General features: G+C 38.7%; 1 protein-coding gene across 3 annotated transcripts in view; it reads left to right on the forward strand.

Moving 5' to 3' along the window:
* Nucleotides 1-17,995, forward strand: part of LOC131685832 (uncharacterized) — a 72,340-nt gene that overhangs the window by 19,509 nt on the left and 34,836 nt on the right. For 2 of the 3 annotated variants that reach the window (XM_058969814.1, XM_058969812.1), the window contains exon 2: nt 14,756-15,237. In XM_058969814.1, the coding sequence (XP_058825797.1) occupies nt 15,009-15,237 (229 nt within the window). In that variant the 5' untranslated portion in view covers nt 14,756-15,008. The remainder of the gene's footprint in view (nt 1-14,755; nt 15,238-17,995) is intronic. The other variant, XM_058969813.1, reaches the window with a different exon arrangement.

Consider the following 17,995-nt stretch of genomic DNA (forward strand, 5'->3'; position numbering starts at 1 on the left):
ACTCTTTGATACATGCGCTTCCGATTTCTGTGAAATCTGTCCTAATGAAAATATAAAATTAGGCGGTATTATTGTGGTTTATGTAGTGTGTTAGTTTTCTGTTTTCGAGCTAAGAGAAGAGAGCTCCAAAATTTTTAAGGATAATTCAAACGAGTACCGTATAGGCATAGACATCAATTTACATCCAACCTCTGAAACCGTTATCTTCATTAGGGATATTGTAAGTAGGACGCCGTCTAATCTAATGGTTCGAAAAAAACGAACAGGCAGAAAAACTTTGTCAAACTAGATTCGAACCGAACGCAATTACTTAATTTCAAGTACCTTAAATGGCTCAAGCGAGAGGTAATTGAAATGACCAACTCCATACTTCGGCAAATCTTCGATGGTCCAACCTGATTCGGTGATCACACCATCAATCTCAACGCACCTATAAGGTACGTATACGCGATATTCTAACGTGAACAGCGGATGATAAGTCAGATAAAACAAAGCGAGCCTTATTTGGTTTTATGTTTGTCTTCTCATTTTTCTATCTGTCAAGATTAGGAGCCGCTTACCTTTACTTGTTGGGGGGCAGCACGCATCATGGTGAAGGCCTTCTCAATATCAGAGATCGCCAGGCGAAATTGTCGTCGACGTCGACTCCACGCTGTGGCGGATAAACCGAACGAGCATTCATCTGCTCCACGGATTACAGCTAAGGCAAGTGAAGCATGCATGACAGCGGCATTGTCTGGGAAGGACACTGCGGTGTCGTTCTGGACCACCAGCAACAGTGAAGCGGCTAGTTGTGTGTACGAAATTCTTAAGCGACGCCTCCTAAAATAAAACCTACATCCATGTAGTGGTAGAAGCCTCACTTAAATTTGTGAATATGCTGATTAGGTGGGAAACTGAAACAAGCCACAGACAGTTTCGGTGTTTATAGTTCCTGTTCTAATCATCCTTAACATTTGGGGTATCTTCCGTGATTACAGTTTATATATATGGTTGCTACTTTTACTGTTTTTGTCTCTGCAAGTCTGTGTGTAAAGAGTCTGTAGTTTATACGCTATACAATACACTTTCGATCTGATTTTCAATGTTAATATTACTAACCCATCTTTCACGAAAGACAAACGAAAAAGCATGGTTTTTTCTCAGTATTTTTATGATTACCTATCGTTGATGGAATTGTAATGAGTCATACATAAAAAAAAACATTTTAACTTGTGCTCTCTTCATCAACTACAAAAATTATATAATAAAATAATATACAATTATATACAATTACTTTAAAATTGCACTAGTCGTGTCTGGTAATGCCATATGGCATTATACGCGGCGAATGGGTTAATACACATGTCCCAGAGTCAACTTAGAAGACGCGCCAAGTGTCTGCAGTTGGAGTTATGTTGTCTTCGTTGATTGTACGTTGTCTTCATAGTGTGAGGTACAATCTACCTACAAAAACCGATCCCAATCTTCTAGAGACAAACGAAAAAAGCCATTTTCATCGTTTTTTTGTACTTTCCGGAATGTTGATTTTTGTCTCAACTCTACGCTATCTCAAAAAATAAGACCAGAAACGGTTCACTTTTTTAGGATCTCTGCGTACGCTGTCAAATTTCTAGCGCTGGATACAAAATGATTATGATTCGTTAAAATGTAATGGTACCCCATCTAGTAAATCTAGCGAGTCGTAGGTATCAAATAAATGATTTATTCTCAAATTTGTTTGGCGAGAATCAATCTTCTAGACCAGCCAAATAACGGACTGGTGATACAAAAACTCCCCATCTCAATCATGACAGCCATGATGTTCGTTATTACAACCAACCGGTACGTTTTCCACATGAGCCTACTTCGATCGTTTGGAAAATTCAAAGCTTTCAAAACCAATATTTTGTTGAGTGCATTCAATTGTATTATTTAGATTGAGTGAGGTGAAACGTTGACGCATGTGTTTCTTTGTTATTTTATCTGGCGAAATCTATTAGATTGATTTGAAATTGTTTGCTCATTCCACTTGCTTTATTTTCATTTGATATTTCTTATACTAAAAAATGCTAGTAATTGACAAACAGAAGAAAAGCAGGATTGAACATCTTGAAGTTAATTCACTTTAGGAACAATGTTCAACAGCTCAACTAACCGTGTCGGATAACACGGATAAAAATGGTGTTTATATTAAAATATAATACAGGTAAAAAAATCCTTTGAACATATTCCCACACGCTTTCGATTGTAAATTAATATTTTATATGCAATGATATTGTGTTTTCACGGTGACAGTGAGCCTGCCGGCAGTACACAGTAGGATGATAAAAAAAATCCAATAAAAGTCCCCTTCCCACCAAACTCATGTCCTGAACAGCATAGGCATCACGAAACATGATGTTCCTGGATGACAAAGGACCGCCCGCGGCGGTAGAGTTTTCGGTGAAAATCGCCTGATCCACACCCGCTCACAGACTTAATTCTGGGAAGCATAACAATTACATACGCGATGGCAACAAACAGCTGTGTTTCATTTTTTGCAATGTTGCCGGGAGTGCTCTGCCTGTGTCGGGAGGATTTGATCTTCTAAATGTTTTTGAACGTCGCGTTGTTCATCGACTCATTCCCAAGATTCCGCTTTGAAATCAACCACAATCTCTGCGCTGTCGGGGGATTATCTAAGCAATGGAGGACGCTTTCTATGCAAAATTTGCGTAAGAATTTTTGTTTGGTTTTGCAGTCAAATATATTCGACACGTACCTATATATATATATATATAAATATATCACTGAACAAGTAAACAATAACAAGATTAAAATTTATTATCAATGCATAATCGTCAATCTTCCCGGAACATCTCAATTACAATATCTTAACTCCCCATTTGAAAGCACAAAATAACCAGCGGACCATTCTAATATAATCCCATCCACTAACGGAGTCGAGTAGCAATTTCCGCCGTCCCAAAGCGTCTCGTTTCTCGCACTAACAAACAAGTTACTTCCGGTGGGTCCTGGCCTGATCCGGTGGTGGTCTTTGTCAAGCGGCGAGAGCAGCAGCATCAGCAATAGAGCCCCGTGAAGCATACACCGCCCACCACCGCCGTCCGTTGTCTGTCGAAAGTCGACCGGACTGGACGCTTAGACGACGCTCACGGTTTCGACCCCGACCCACCGGGTAAATCTGAACACGAAAGCGTGTCCTGTACGGATTTGGGTGACATGGTGTCATCATCGTTTGCTGCAGCTTTACCACCGATGATGATGATGATGATGATGCTGGTGGCGACAATGATGCTACTGGAGGTGCATGTTACTGGCTGCAGCATATTCCACAGCCGGGAGTGGCCGTGTCGTGTTTTATCTCTAATCGTATGCGGTTTACAAAATGACGGGTTCTTTTGATTATTTCACGAGGTAGAAGTTTGAGGATCTGTGCGTGCTCGCTCCTATGATATACAACAGACAGGTAATCCGCAACTATAGTAACAGACAGCAAAGTGAACAATGTGGTTCGCTTGGAGGTGGAATAACTGAAGAGAAAAAAAAACTAAACTTATACGGATCCGTCAAAATCGATATGATTTATATTGCTTCTTTTAGACGCTGAAGGACTGAGATTATCATAAGTATATAGACCAAATCGCTAATGCGAAATATGCATTAAACTGAAAACTTTTTTGATCGAAATCTTACCCCATCACGCTTACCAGTTCCGAATAGTGTCTTCTTCCAAAAGGTGTCCTATTCTGCCAGCAACGAGCACGGAAAAAACTTACAACTAACCGCATCCGGGAACTACTAGTCGAGCGCTGTAAAAAGATTTCGAATTTCTTTGAGCGAAAAAACCGGGGATCCTGTTCACCGATGAGAGCATGTTTACCGTCAATCCCGTGACAAATTCTAAGATAAACTATTACATAAGCTCTCCTTCGGTAAAAGACGTGGCCGATGAGACAAAACTCAGTATGTACTTGATAAGGCATCCCGCTAGAGTTATGGTGTTTGGGTCGGTGGCTTCAGATGGTAAAAAGTATATCCTTCCGTAGATTAAAGAGCAATACGGATCAAACCCGAATGTAGTATTTCAGCAATATGGGGCTCTGTTCCGCACCAGAGACGTGATTGTGAGAGCATCCTTCTTTTTGGGCGAATAATATATAGCCGCCATTAATCCTCTTTCTTAATCCAATGGGATATTTAGTATGACGCGTCCTGAAGGATATGACATGTTCAAAACGTCTCTCAACTACAGCAAACTTACGAAAAACATTAACTCGTATCTGGAGAGATATGGACCCGGACTATATCATTAGAACCAGACGCGCGTTCCGGAAGCGTATTGAAGCCGTAATGTCTGCAAATGAATACTCGATCGATGATCATAGTTTAAGACCTTAAGAAACACAAATAAATAAAAAAAAACAAAACTGAAATATCACGCATAGTGCAGGCCTTCCCTTTCAAAAAGAATGGATGAGTAATTTCAGAGACATCACCGGAATGAATTGTTTTTTTCATCTCAGAGCTATCATACAATAATCTCTAGAACGCATTAAAAAAATTTTTCTTTGCCCAATTCTGTATTATATAGTCCGATATTTGAAGACAGAAAACTGATTTCAGTACAACTTTCAGATGATTAACAGGCCAAAGGGTATTCTACTTCACGCCGGTTATGTCTCTGACATTACCCACCCATCTTTTAAGTTTCATCGGCAGTGATTGTCGCATTTTCGTGGAAATCACTAACGGTACGTTCAAAGCTATCAAAAATAAGAAATTTAAACGGTTTTTTTTTTGAATTCACTATTAAACTACACACTTAATTTAAATTACTGGGTACAGTAAAATTTTGCTGGGGTTTTGAACAGCAAACCGTTCGGTAATCAATTCAGTAAAACAATTTGGTACCGAACTCTCCGCAATCCGTTCTATCCAAACGTCAAAAAACACTGGTCAGTCAGCAGTTTCCTCTGAAAATATCGACTTGACAGATGATTTGCTGTACCTGTTTTGTAAATTTTTGACGGGGTTCGGTAACGTTGGTACAATTTTGCCGAACAACCAGTCAGTATTTTACTGGATAATGTTTATGTACCGAAAAAAACAGAAGAGCTGATAAATTCAGTGAAAAATATTGCGGGTTTCAGTAAATTATTCAAAAAATTACTGAAAATCGCTAAAAAATGAAAACTATTCCGCAAATTTTGAAACAATTTGCTGACAGCTCCTTAAAAATATCACTTTACTAAGCAAGTCGTCAAAATAAATTACTGAACAAGTTTGGGCTGGGTTAGTGTGTATGTTTATTAATATATTTTTTCAGTTTGCCAAAGGGATCTTTTCATATGTTTCATAAGCATTTTTTTTTTCTATAAATGAAACTTCCAAATTCAATATATGGGTTTCATTCTAGGGCTAATAACCCATTAATTATGGTAGCAGATACCATCATGATGCCTTGCTTTTTCAGTAGGTCACACTCAAAAAAAACTATAAAATGATTAAAATTGTTTTGGAACGTACATCCCAAAAACCTATTTTCATATTTCTCATTCGTGTAATGAAGAGCTCTTGCACAGTTTCTTTTTTCCGTTTTAACGACATTAAATTAGCTGAACATTACTTAGAAGGGCAAGTTATGAAAATTTAGAGCCATAGTACTGAAGTGAGAGCAAGGATTTAAACTATAGAGATCGGAAAACTAGAAGTGATAGGGTCATTAGGAACAGGCTTAAAATCTTCTGGACAAATCTTTTATCTTCTGTTGGTAGGAGTCGAGCTTAGGCAGAGTTACTACGAATTGGTCAAATCTACCAACGTGTCTCACGGCAACAGCAGAGTTGTCTTTACCATGAGAACCGACAGATTTCCTATCTGTATATTCCAAATCCTTTCATAACTAGAATTTTTATAACTTTTGCTACCCAGTACTCTATAGCTAATTTAATGTCGTTAAAAGGAAAAAATAGAAGTAGAATACGTTGTTATCCAAACAAATAACATCTATATAATTCCAAAAATTCGTCTATTATTATATTACTGTTAAGTTTTAGAAGAAAGTTGAATGTTTCTCTTGTTATCGCTGTCCATCTCATACCTCATGGAATCGCCATATATGCCTTTGTAGTAAAAAGTTTAAATTTTTAGTTAATGCAAAAAATGAAATTGATCACGAGCACTCTTATATTTTTAAGTCGGTAACCGAATTTTTGCTGCAATTAACGCTTCTTCTCAGCAAACTTATCTTGTTATCGATAGAGATTCCTGATTTCAACGAACTTGTGCCAACTGTTGATTTTAACGAGGAGTTCTAAGATTACAATGCTTGCTTAAACAAAATGAGTTATGCAGTAAGCTTCACATGTTTCTCGTATGTCTTCAACAATATAATCATACTTATAAAAGTTTTTAAAATTTTCAGAACATTAGGAGGGGGGCTATATTCCCCCTTGCGCACGCCAATGATAAGAAATATCATATGAAAATAAAGCAAGTGGAATGAGCAAACAATTTCAAATCAATCTAATAGGTTTCGTCAGATAAAATAACGATAGAACACCTACGTCAACATTTAACCTCACTCAACCTAAATGGTACAATTGAATGCACTCAACAATTGGTTTTGAAAGCTTTGAATTTTCAAAACCATCGAAGTAGGCTCATGTGGAAAACGTACCGGTTGGTTGTAATAGCGAACATCATGGCTGTCATGATTGAGGTGGAGAGTTTTTGTATCACCAGTCCGTTATTTGGCTTGTCTAGAAGATTGATTCTCGCCGATTAAATTTAAGAAGAAATCATTCATTTGATATCTATGACTCGCTAGATTTACTAGATGGGGTACCATTACATTTTAACGAATCATAATCTCGTCATCACGGAAGATCCCCTAAATGTTAAGAATGATTAGAACAGGGACTATAAACACCGAAACTGCCTGTGGCTTGTTTCAGTCTCCCACCTAATCCGCTTATTTACAAATTTAAGTGAGGCTTCTACCAATACATGGATGTAGGTTTTGTTTTAAGAGGCGTTGCTTAAGGACAAAACTAGCCGCTCCACTGTTGCTGGTGGTCCAGAACGACACCGCAGTGTCCTTCCCAGACAATGCCTCTATCATGCACTTGCCTTAGCTGTAATCCGTGGAGCACATGAATACTCGTTCGGTTTATCCTCCACAGCGTGTGTGGCTGTAGCTTTTGGATCCTTTACGGTTAGCAGTGACAGTGCAATTCTACACCAAACCAAAATTTTACAACAAACACATAACAGTGATGAGCATTATGTTTGACCAACGCGTTGCATTCTGTAGTAAATGTAAATAACATGCGAAATTGTCACTCTGAGGGATGTCTAAAAGAACAATTGCCATGCAATCAAAGCGTACCGATATCTTATCCAAGATTCGTTTTAATTTGAAATTCTGCCTGATTTTAGCACAAACTCATGTTCCTCTTGAAGTCTGACCTCAGGTCACTAAAAATGTCCGGGTCAAAGTCTCGCCAAAGATGGCAACTTTAGTCACTCCTATTTTAAGAGGACGACAAGATTGCATCTAGCATGCGTTAGAACGACGAAGCTTCGCAGAACTAGTAAATCGGCTAAACAACCGATCGGAGAACACTTGTCAGCAATGATGACAGTCAGACTGATATCTCTGGATATAAGGTCAAATAAATTAAATGTTACGGGAATGTTTCACCAAGTGCACGTAACAGATTGGATTGTGAGCCCTCGATTTGCCATGAACATTTTGCAGTAGAGTACAATCACTATGCTATATTGCTCCTTAGTGTAGAATAATTAAGATAAAAACTATTATTCCTCCATTAAAGAGAACCATCCTTGCGCGTGAAGAGCACTAAACTCATAACTAAATTAATTATGGAAATTGCGTTTCGACTTCGTCTCACCAAAATCCGAAGCTGACTTAGTGTCAAGACTAAGCTAGCGCCGGATTTATGCTCTCTCCAAACCAAATATTTCGATTTCATAAGTTCTTATCAGCTTAAAATGAACTCAGGGTTTGCCCAGGAACACAAATTGTGCCTCCGTTTTTTTGTTTGAGCTAGCGTTAATCCAGCGCTAGCTTAGTCCTATCACTAGGTTAGTGTCGGATTCTGATGAGACGAAGTCGAACCACAAAATTCACGCATTGCTCATTTCGTACAGACTTGCCGACGACTTGACGAGACATAGTGGATTGACAGGTGGCTAACGGAGTGATCTTGGATGTCGTTGTGAGCAGGATACCTCACCCTAGATTCACTGAACCGGATGTTCTGTTTCAGGAGGTACAAGGACAAATACGATTAAAACCGGAGGTTGGACGATTGGATCTATTTCTTGACAAATAGAAAAACGAGAAGACAAACATAAAACCAAACAAGGCTCGCTTTGTTTTATCTGACTTATGATCCGCTGTTCACGTTAGAATATCGCATATATGTACCTTATAGGTGCGTTGAGATTGATGGTGTGATCACCGAATCAGGTTGGACCATCGAAGATTTGCCGAAGTATGGAGTTGGTCATTTCAATGACCTCTCGCTTGAGCCATTTAAGGTACTTGAAATTAAGTAATTGCGTTCGGTTCGAATCTAGTTTGACAAAGTTTTTCTGCCTGTTCGTTTTTTTTCGAACCATTAGATTAGACGGCGTCCTACTTACAATATCCCTAATGAAGATAACGGTTTCAGGGGTCGGATGTCGCATGATATCTATGCTTCTACCTTACTCGTTTGAATTATCCTCAAAAAATTTGGAGCTCTCTTCTCTTAACTCGAAAACAGAAAACTGACACACCATATAAACCACAATAATACCGCCTAATTTTTATATTTTCATTAGGACAGATTTCACAAAAATCGCAAGCGTATGTACCAAAGAGGCATTTGACTACTCCGTTACAATTGGTATGACTGCACACGATGACAACGTATAAAAGCATATTTACGATTCTACCTGCTGAAACTGTTTTACAAAATGTTGTGCGCTAATTTTTAGACTACGGGTCTATCAGTAATAAGCGGTAACTTTGTACGGCTTAGTGCTATTCTTAACTTCTTGAAATTGAGTAGTTCAACGTTGCTCATGTGATGCAACTCGACACAGTCGCCATCAAACTCTCATAAAACCACATTCTTTCTTTCATTAAACAGTCCGGATTGCCAGTTATAGCTGTATAAATCGAACTTGGACAATGTACACTTCAAAAAAAAATATCCTTGCTTAACTATTTCACATATACACTAATCGAAAGAAAAATATTAAATTCCATTCATAGGCAAAGTTTGTTTAAAGTTGCTTGCAGAGTGAAACATCAAAATCCCTCGAATCTATAAATTTAAGCTGTATAACTCATTTCAAGGTCAATCCTGTTTGATAGATGGAATAGAAAATCACAATTATTTAGTGTGGTTGCCCAATTCAATCCAGAGCCAATCTCGAGCCGAGCAGTCAATATGAAGCAAAATTGTGATAATTTGTAATACAGTTCCCTTTGGTAACTATGGAACGGGAAGAGGAGGAGGAGTGGTTTACGTGCCTACCCTATTCAATCAGAACGTGTTTTAGTAGAAACAGAAACAGAACAGCCCATTTTTGCTACATGGATCAGTCAAATAATGTCATTTTTGATTTGCGAGAAATAATTTCATTGTTATCAAATGAGTTACAAATAAATTAGGGTATTTTAGCACAAGACTAAGATATTGACCATGAGCCTAATGACCGCACAATTCGTAGTTGCCACTCCGCGATTGACCAAATTAAGCAAAATTGCTCAGAGAATCAACGAATGGCGCCTGGGAGTAGCTAACCATTCTCAATGTGCACGTTTCGAGAGAATGCCAATAACGGCTTCAGCCACGTCCATATAGTCATCGGGGAAAGAAAGGAATATTAGTGTGACAAACGTTGTTATGGAAACCGTATATATCTCTGCATCTTCACGTTTTCCACAGGAAGGAGTTTTTGTTGGTAGGATGGGGCAAAAGGTTGCACAAATCTGGGTTCAGCTTGATAAGTGATACAATCTATGCAACTCTCGGAAGTGTTATCATGTGTTTATTGCTCAGGGCAGCCAGCTGTCGATAATTTATTATAGATTTATCATTTGTTGAAATAATTTGGAATACTCGGTTTGTGAAAAAATAACTAAAGATAAACTACAATCTTCGAACTGCCGACAGTCGGGAGTAAAACATAAAACATAGGACATAGGACATAGGACATAGGACATAGGACATAGGACATAGGACATAGGACATAGGACATAGGACATAGGTCATAGGACATAGGACATAGGACATAGGACATAGGACATAGGACATAGGACATAGGACATAGGACATAGGACATAGGACATAGGACATAGGACATAGGACATAGGACATAGGACATAGGACATAGGACATAGGACATAGGACATAGGACATAGGACATAGGACATAGGACATAGGACATAGGACATAGGACATAGGACATAGGACATAGGACATAGGACATAGGACATAGGACATAGGACATAGGACATAGGACATAGGACATAGGACATAGGACATAGGACATAGGACATAGGACATAGGACATAGGACATAGGACATAGGACATAGGACATAGGACATAGGACATAGGACATAGGACATAGGACATAGGACATAGGACATAGGACATAGGACATAGGACATAGGACATAGGACATAGGACATAGGACATAGGACATAGGACATAGGACATAGGACATAGGACATAGGACATAGGACATAGGACATAGGACATAGGACATAGGACATAGGACATAGGACATAGGACATAGGACATAGGACATAGGACATAGGACATAGGACATAGGACATAGGACATAGGACATAGGACATAGGACATAGGACATAGGACATAGGACATAGGACATAGGACATAGGACATAGGACATAGGACATAGGACATAGGACATAGGACATAGGACATAGGACATAGGACATAGGACATAGGACATAGGACATAGGACATAGGACATAGGACATAGGACATAGGACATAGGACATAGGACATAGGACATAGGACATAGGACATAGGACATAGGACATAGGACATAGGACATAGGACATAGGACATAGGACATAGGACATAGGACATAGGACATAGGACATAGGACATAGGACATAGGACATAGGACATAGGACATAGGACATAGGACATAGGACATAGGACATAGGACATAGGACATAGGACATAGGACATAGGACATAGGACATAGGACATAGGACATAGGACATAGGACATAGGACATAGGACATAGGACATAGGACATAGGACATAGGACATAGGACATAGGACATAGGACATAGGACATAGGACATAGGACATAGGACATAGGACATAGGACATAGGACATAGGACATAGGACATAGGACATAGGACATAGGACATAGGACATAGGACATAGGACATAGGACATAGGACATAGGACATAGGACATAGGACATAGGACATAGGACATAGGACATAGGACATAGGACATAGGACATAGGACATAGGACATAGGACATAGGACATAGGACATAGGACATAGGACATAGGACATAGGACATAGGACATAGGACATAGGACATAGGACATAGGACATAAAACATAAAACAAAACATAAAACAAACGGAAAATGATTGAGTAATATGGGAAAAAACATAAGGTAAACCACGGAAAAAATATCAGAAAAGGGAAACACAGAATAAATGAACTTATAAAAAACGAAAACTTAATCTTCGAAACCGAAACAATTCAAGAGCGAAAAAATGGTATAACGGAACGGAAATCGGGAAATTCGGAAAATCGAAAAAGCGAAAATTAAGGATACCTGGAAAAACTGAAAAGTAGAATCAAACAACGGAGGACGAAAAAAAAAACACAAAAGATTCTAATACCAAGAAAAAATGCAAAAAAAAACATGAAACCGTAGGCAGAACGAAAAAATGAAAACTTGTGAAACAAGAAAAAAAGAAAATGGGAAAACAGAACAACGTTAAAACCGAAATATCAAAGAACGAAATGATAAAAGAGGGAATGGAAAGTGAATAAAACAAAAAGAAAGAACTACCCCGAAAACCAAACAAGTCTTGTTCTTGGGAAAAAAAAAAAGTTACGTAAAACGATAAAACGGACATCGGAACATTGTAAAACAAAATGTAAATGAATTAGAAAACTGAAATTAAACAGTAGAAACTAGAAAATGCAACAGCAAGCTTAGGTAGACTAACCGTAGTAGCACTTGATGATAGACCGCACGAATGAAAATGACTAATGAACCAAAAATGTTTCGCTGACCCTACGTTTTCTGTAAAATGGTCAATAACGCCGCCGGCAACGTCCAATGCTGTTCTACCGGGAATGGAAACGAATGTTAGTACGACACTCATTGTTGACAGAGACTGAGATTACCTTTGCATCTCCACGAGAAAAGAATTGCGTTAGTAGGAAAGGGTTTTTTTTCCTTCGGGAGGTATTTTTTGGTAGACAATATATGATCTTTGTAATATGTACGAAAGTCTATAAATTTCCGAGAAATTTAACCCTTTTTAAGGCCCTGAGTACGGGGCAAGTATTGAATGTTATATTAATGAAAACACGGTTCTTTGACTTAGTTTAGAATATATTTAAAAAAATTTCGAACATTTTAGAAAAAAAATCTCTGAGATAAGTGTACAAATAAAAAAAAATAATTAGAACGAACTTGCGCTTTGGGCCCATTTTTTGTTGTAAATAATACTATTATTCAAGTAGGTACAGTCCTTGCAAAAATGTTCACAGTTTTAAAGTGTTCGCTTATTTCAGAGCACTGAATGCGATGATATTTTTTCAAATTTGATAACCAACAATTGAGAATACTTGGAGTTTCTGATGGCAATTTACGGCGCAAGATACAAGGGAAAAATATAAGTGTATTCTACTTCATTGTGGTTGTGTCACTGACAATACCCACCCATCTGTGTTCAGCACGTTTATCTTACTCGTTTTGCGATCCTAGTAGAGATACTAAGAAATATCGAATTACAGATGCCTTGTTAGCGTGGAATCGAATAGGGGTGTGGCTTACGCGACTATTATTGTCATCGATATTCCGTAAGAACTGACAACAACTAGTCTATTTCTTCTTTGGCAGAAAAAATAGAAGCACTTTTTTGTAGTTTGCTTTGATCGGTCAATACTAGCTGTCTAGTAAAAGTTTAAATTTATGCCAAATGCGCCCCTCCCCAAAATCTAGGAATCCCTGGCCCAAGCCCAGTATTACCATTGGGGTGTACTTAAAAATAGTCATAGTGAATTTTCAAAACGAGTAGTATGCAAATGCCTTAGCATATCGGAAAAATCTCTACGCAAAATTTGAACTCAGCCGCAGATAATTAAGATGTTTAAAAAAATTACCATTATTGGAAAATTCTCATCTACGACAAATTACCAAAAGTTACCTTTAAAATTTTAGTGACTGAATTCGTATTTTTGATGCCATATCTTGGAAATGCAATGGAGTCAACTGAAAAATCGTTCAAACGAGTCGACATGAAACAACAGAGGCATCCACAAAGGTTGTTGGAATCATATGTCAAAAATGACAAATGACCATGCATAGTTCCTACGTATCTAGGTCAAGCCCAAATTCGTCAAATAGATACTTAATTTTACCGAAGATATTTTGCCAAAGACCTCCAGGACACATATCCGAAGAGCCAGAGGTCTGCTATCTGCGCATGGGACAGAACCAATTAGTTGACAATTAAATCTGCCTTCCTTATTTATAGGTTCGAGTAATTTTGTTACCCGTCAAAAAATTGGTTGCAAATGGAATTTTCAACATTCAAACCATTCCCTAGATGTCGTACGGATGCAAATGATGCGAAAAAAACAGAATTAAGTTGAACCCTATGATAATCGATATCCGACTTCCTAATTTAAAGATACATGCTAATCCGCTCAGTCCACTTTCTAGTTCCTCCTCCTTCTCTGTAGCAATTTTCTCAACAACAACACGTCGCAACACAAATTATCAAACGTATATTCCCGAGTTAATCAATTTCCAATTGATTACTGTCATTGTTTTCTTTGTTATACAAATCTTTGAACGATTCCGTTCTCCCACGGTATCGTTCGCTGCAATCAAAACACACCCTTTCCGCCCCTCTGCCCGGACTTGTAGATACACAAATTTTCCCCGTTGGACGAACGAACATCTATCGAGCTAGAAAGAAACCCTTCCAGTTCCAACAAGGAACCGAAAGGATAAAAGGAAAAAAATGCTATCCTTTGACGAACGAAATAGCGGATATTGTGATTACTTTTTATTGTTGCACAGTAGTATACAGAGGAGGTAGGTATCCCCTTTCGGTTGCTCCGATCCGACCAGACCGAGCAACCGGGGCAATAAGCTGAGAACGAAGAATTTGGTTAGCCATCGTTAGACTCGTCCAGCGAACGGAATTCCGGTATCTGTTGGCGGTCGGGGTGGCGAATGGAAAAAGCGTATAATCGAGGCTATTCGGAGGCGGGAAAATAGCTGCCGTAGATGGGTACGGTTTTGTGATTGAAAGTTGGTAGAAAATTGGAAGACCCATCTCCACCGAATGGCTGCGATTGAAACAAATTTCCACATAGTATTGTTAGGCAAATAGTTTAGAACTGATCTCAGATGTATGTGATTTTGATAGCACAACTAAATTTTATCCGAACAAATCACTCGAACAAAACCAAAAACTGTTGCTCCTTTCTTCCTTAGTTCAAAATCAGTGCAAGTGCCAATAAAATGAGCAGTGAAAGCAGAACAAAATACGATAATAGCGCCCTCCTTTCTAGCACAAACGCTATAAGCACAGATCAGCGACCGTGTGCTGAAGCATAGAGCAATAACACGCCCGCAAGTGTACGGTACATATCAAATAAGTGACATAGCAAGCCGTGCCGAGCGAAAAGGAGGAAGCCAAGGAAGGAATATCGCACAGTGAGTTTAATGCCAGTAGTGGTGGGTGGCAATGATGATGGGTGGTGGAGATGGAGAACGGTGCCGCCGAGGAAGCAGCGAGGATGCAAAATTTAATTTAATGCCGAACAAAGCGAAGAAGCTCCACCGTCGCCATCGCCGGCATCTTGCCGGAACCGATGGCAACAGCGGCGGGCTACGGCGAGTGCTTCTGAGTCGATCCGGTGGAATAACGATGAGGAGCTTCATTGGAATGCTTTTGGGATTACTTACAATATCAGGTAATTTGAGAAATGCTTTTGTCTATTGCCGTGCCCGGGCAGGATTTGAGGTGTGAGGTGTGCTGGACGGTGAAGTGAGGGGGAGGGGGATCGGGTCGGGAGCAAATGGTACGAGACAATTCATATTGTTTATTCGGCGCTGAGACCTATTTCATGTCGTGATGGGAATTTCCAGCTCGGCTTGGCGGGAGAAACACAATTGAGAAAAGGTTGCCTTTCGCAATTGAAGCCATAATCAAACAAGGAACTGCGGAATGTCGTGAATTGAAATTGGCAAACAGGTTTGGGGGGACGGGAGTTCATGGGCACCGGCGGGCAGATCTTGTGTTTTCAGGTTTGACGACAGAACCCTAACGGAATTGAAATTTGAGCACTAATTTGCTGGCTGGTATTAACTGGTGAAAGGTATATTATTTGACAGCTTGAGGGCTTTTGAAAAAAAGTTTAGTATTCCTGTGACGCTTTGCATTAACGTTTAGTATTGGTGTAACGTGTGTGACTTTGGCCCGGAGATTTTTACTGACCAGGACATAGACTATAAGAGAAATATGAATGAAGCCAGGCAAATCAAAGTTATTGCTTGCAAAGATTTAGGAACGCTTACAACGCTTTTTATTAACTAAGGAGTTAAAGATATGGGTGGGTAATGTTAGAGTCCTAACCGGAGTGAAATAGAATATGCTATAGCCTGTTAATTCGAGAGGTCTGAGAGATTGCATTAAAATCAGTTGTTAAGGTATCCATGCTACAAAATCGTATTTTAAGCATCCAAATACTATCGATAGATTTCTAAATGAGGACTCTGAAAAGGACTTGTGTATCAGTAAGAGAATTCATTCCCCTCCCATTTATGTCACAATTAGTCATATCTCTTCCTCCTAATAGCGTGGCAGAATTTATAAATGGTCCTTATTGGTATAATTACAAGCATATTAAGATTTCGTAACTTGAAATTTTCCACCTCGTTCAAGTAAACGTTACGATATTACAATGAAGACGCGAAGCAGAAAAAATATAAATGCTGCATCCCTAAACGATATTAACATACTGCTCGAATCAAACACCCCCCGTTTCCAAATAGTACGTACTTATTCTTAGCTCATTATAATTGACTGATGAGTTAATGGACTAAAAGTATAGCATTAAATATGACCATAAAACATTTGTTCCTCGTGCTGAAATGATTACCGCAAATTGGTAATTGGATTTGAATTGATCTTGCGAATTGTCAATTCTCCACGCTCACACATAATTCAAAAGTCATTCACTCAGACAAGACCATGCGTATTTCCCACACGCATTAAAGACCCAGTGGATTCATTTCCCAGTTGGTCAATTAAAAACTAAACAAACAAATAAATTAGTTTGCTCAGTCTAAAGAAATGTCAGCTCGATTGGCATCAACCGGCGGATACGTGTTCCCTTACAATGCCATCAAATGAAAGTACATTTAAAATTACATTTCAGAATATAACGAAATAAAGATTGCTTAATTATTTGCATTTTAAAAAGATCGGAAAATATAGCTGCATAACTAAGCTGACCAACCGTACGGAATTTGGGAGGACAGTACGGATTTTTGGTTGTGTGTCCGGAAAAAAATACGGATTTGTCCGGAATTCGTACGGAATTTTCAACCTCAGTGGAAGTGGAAATACTCCCGGGACAATCTTCCAAATCTTCCACAAATAGAAGCAGCCTAAATAACGTTGCAAACTAGGTTGCCCAGGTTCCAAAAAATGCAATTTTGTTAGCAAAAGGAAACCAGTCAAGAAGAGTGATAAAAAATATTTTTTTGTAAATTATCTTATGAGCTTTGGAACTACGTAAACTTTAAGATATTTTTAAATATAAATAAAAAAATTGAACTGTTATATGTCCCGCTGCCCGTCTCGACTAGTCGTTTAAACTATTCTCCCGAGTTGGGTGGCATTTTTAAATTCAATTTCTAGCAGCCGCCAAGTTGATCTATCTAAGTCGAAACACAATTTACTCAATTAACTTCCATTATGAAAAATATAGTGCTCGATGTACACATTTGGTTCAACTCAATTTGCCTCCTATGAAGCTATCTCAAAATGATCCGGATTATACATTTTCTATTTTTAATCTTTTTCAGGACCAATGTATTACCGCTGCACTTCAAATGCATTCTGTAGCTCTGAGACATAAAACAATTAAAATTTGCAGTGAATTCTAGAACTCCTTCAAATTTTCCATTTACATAACTCTATTAAGTTTTTCCTATAATTTTATCCGTTTACCCGAAAATTTCAATGTACTCGAAGAACATTAGATACAGAAAGGAGCACAATAGAGTATTTAATTTTACGTTAAATTTTCAGCCAGATAAACGGATCGGGCAGCTTGATACAGACAAGGAACACAAACATAAGTGCAAAATACGTGGACACGTGGCGACATAACCAGGAAGGAACTCTAGTGATATGGGAGAACTCACTCTCTTCTAGCATCTGAGTTGGACACTGCAAATAAAGTATCAGATAAGGGTACGCGCGCGATCATTCAAGAATACACGCAATTATGCGAGTGGACACACGAATATAATACGCTAATTTATACGCGCGACGTTACATACACGCGACACACACGTTAACATACAAACGCTGGAGCCCTTCGCTATCATCCGCGCCACCTACGCCTGTGATCTTGAAAACAGGATAACATCCTGGTGACTAGGGTTGTGGTACCGGTAATACCGGTACCGAAAATCCCGGGAATACCGACCCATTTTTTG

Source organism: Topomyia yanbarensis, chromosome 2 (assembly GCF_030247195.1).
Source record: "Topomyia yanbarensis strain Yona2022 chromosome 2, ASM3024719v1, whole genome shotgun sequence".
In the NCBI taxonomy this organism is placed as follows: Eukaryota; Metazoa; Arthropoda; class Insecta; order Diptera; family Culicidae; genus Topomyia; species Topomyia yanbarensis.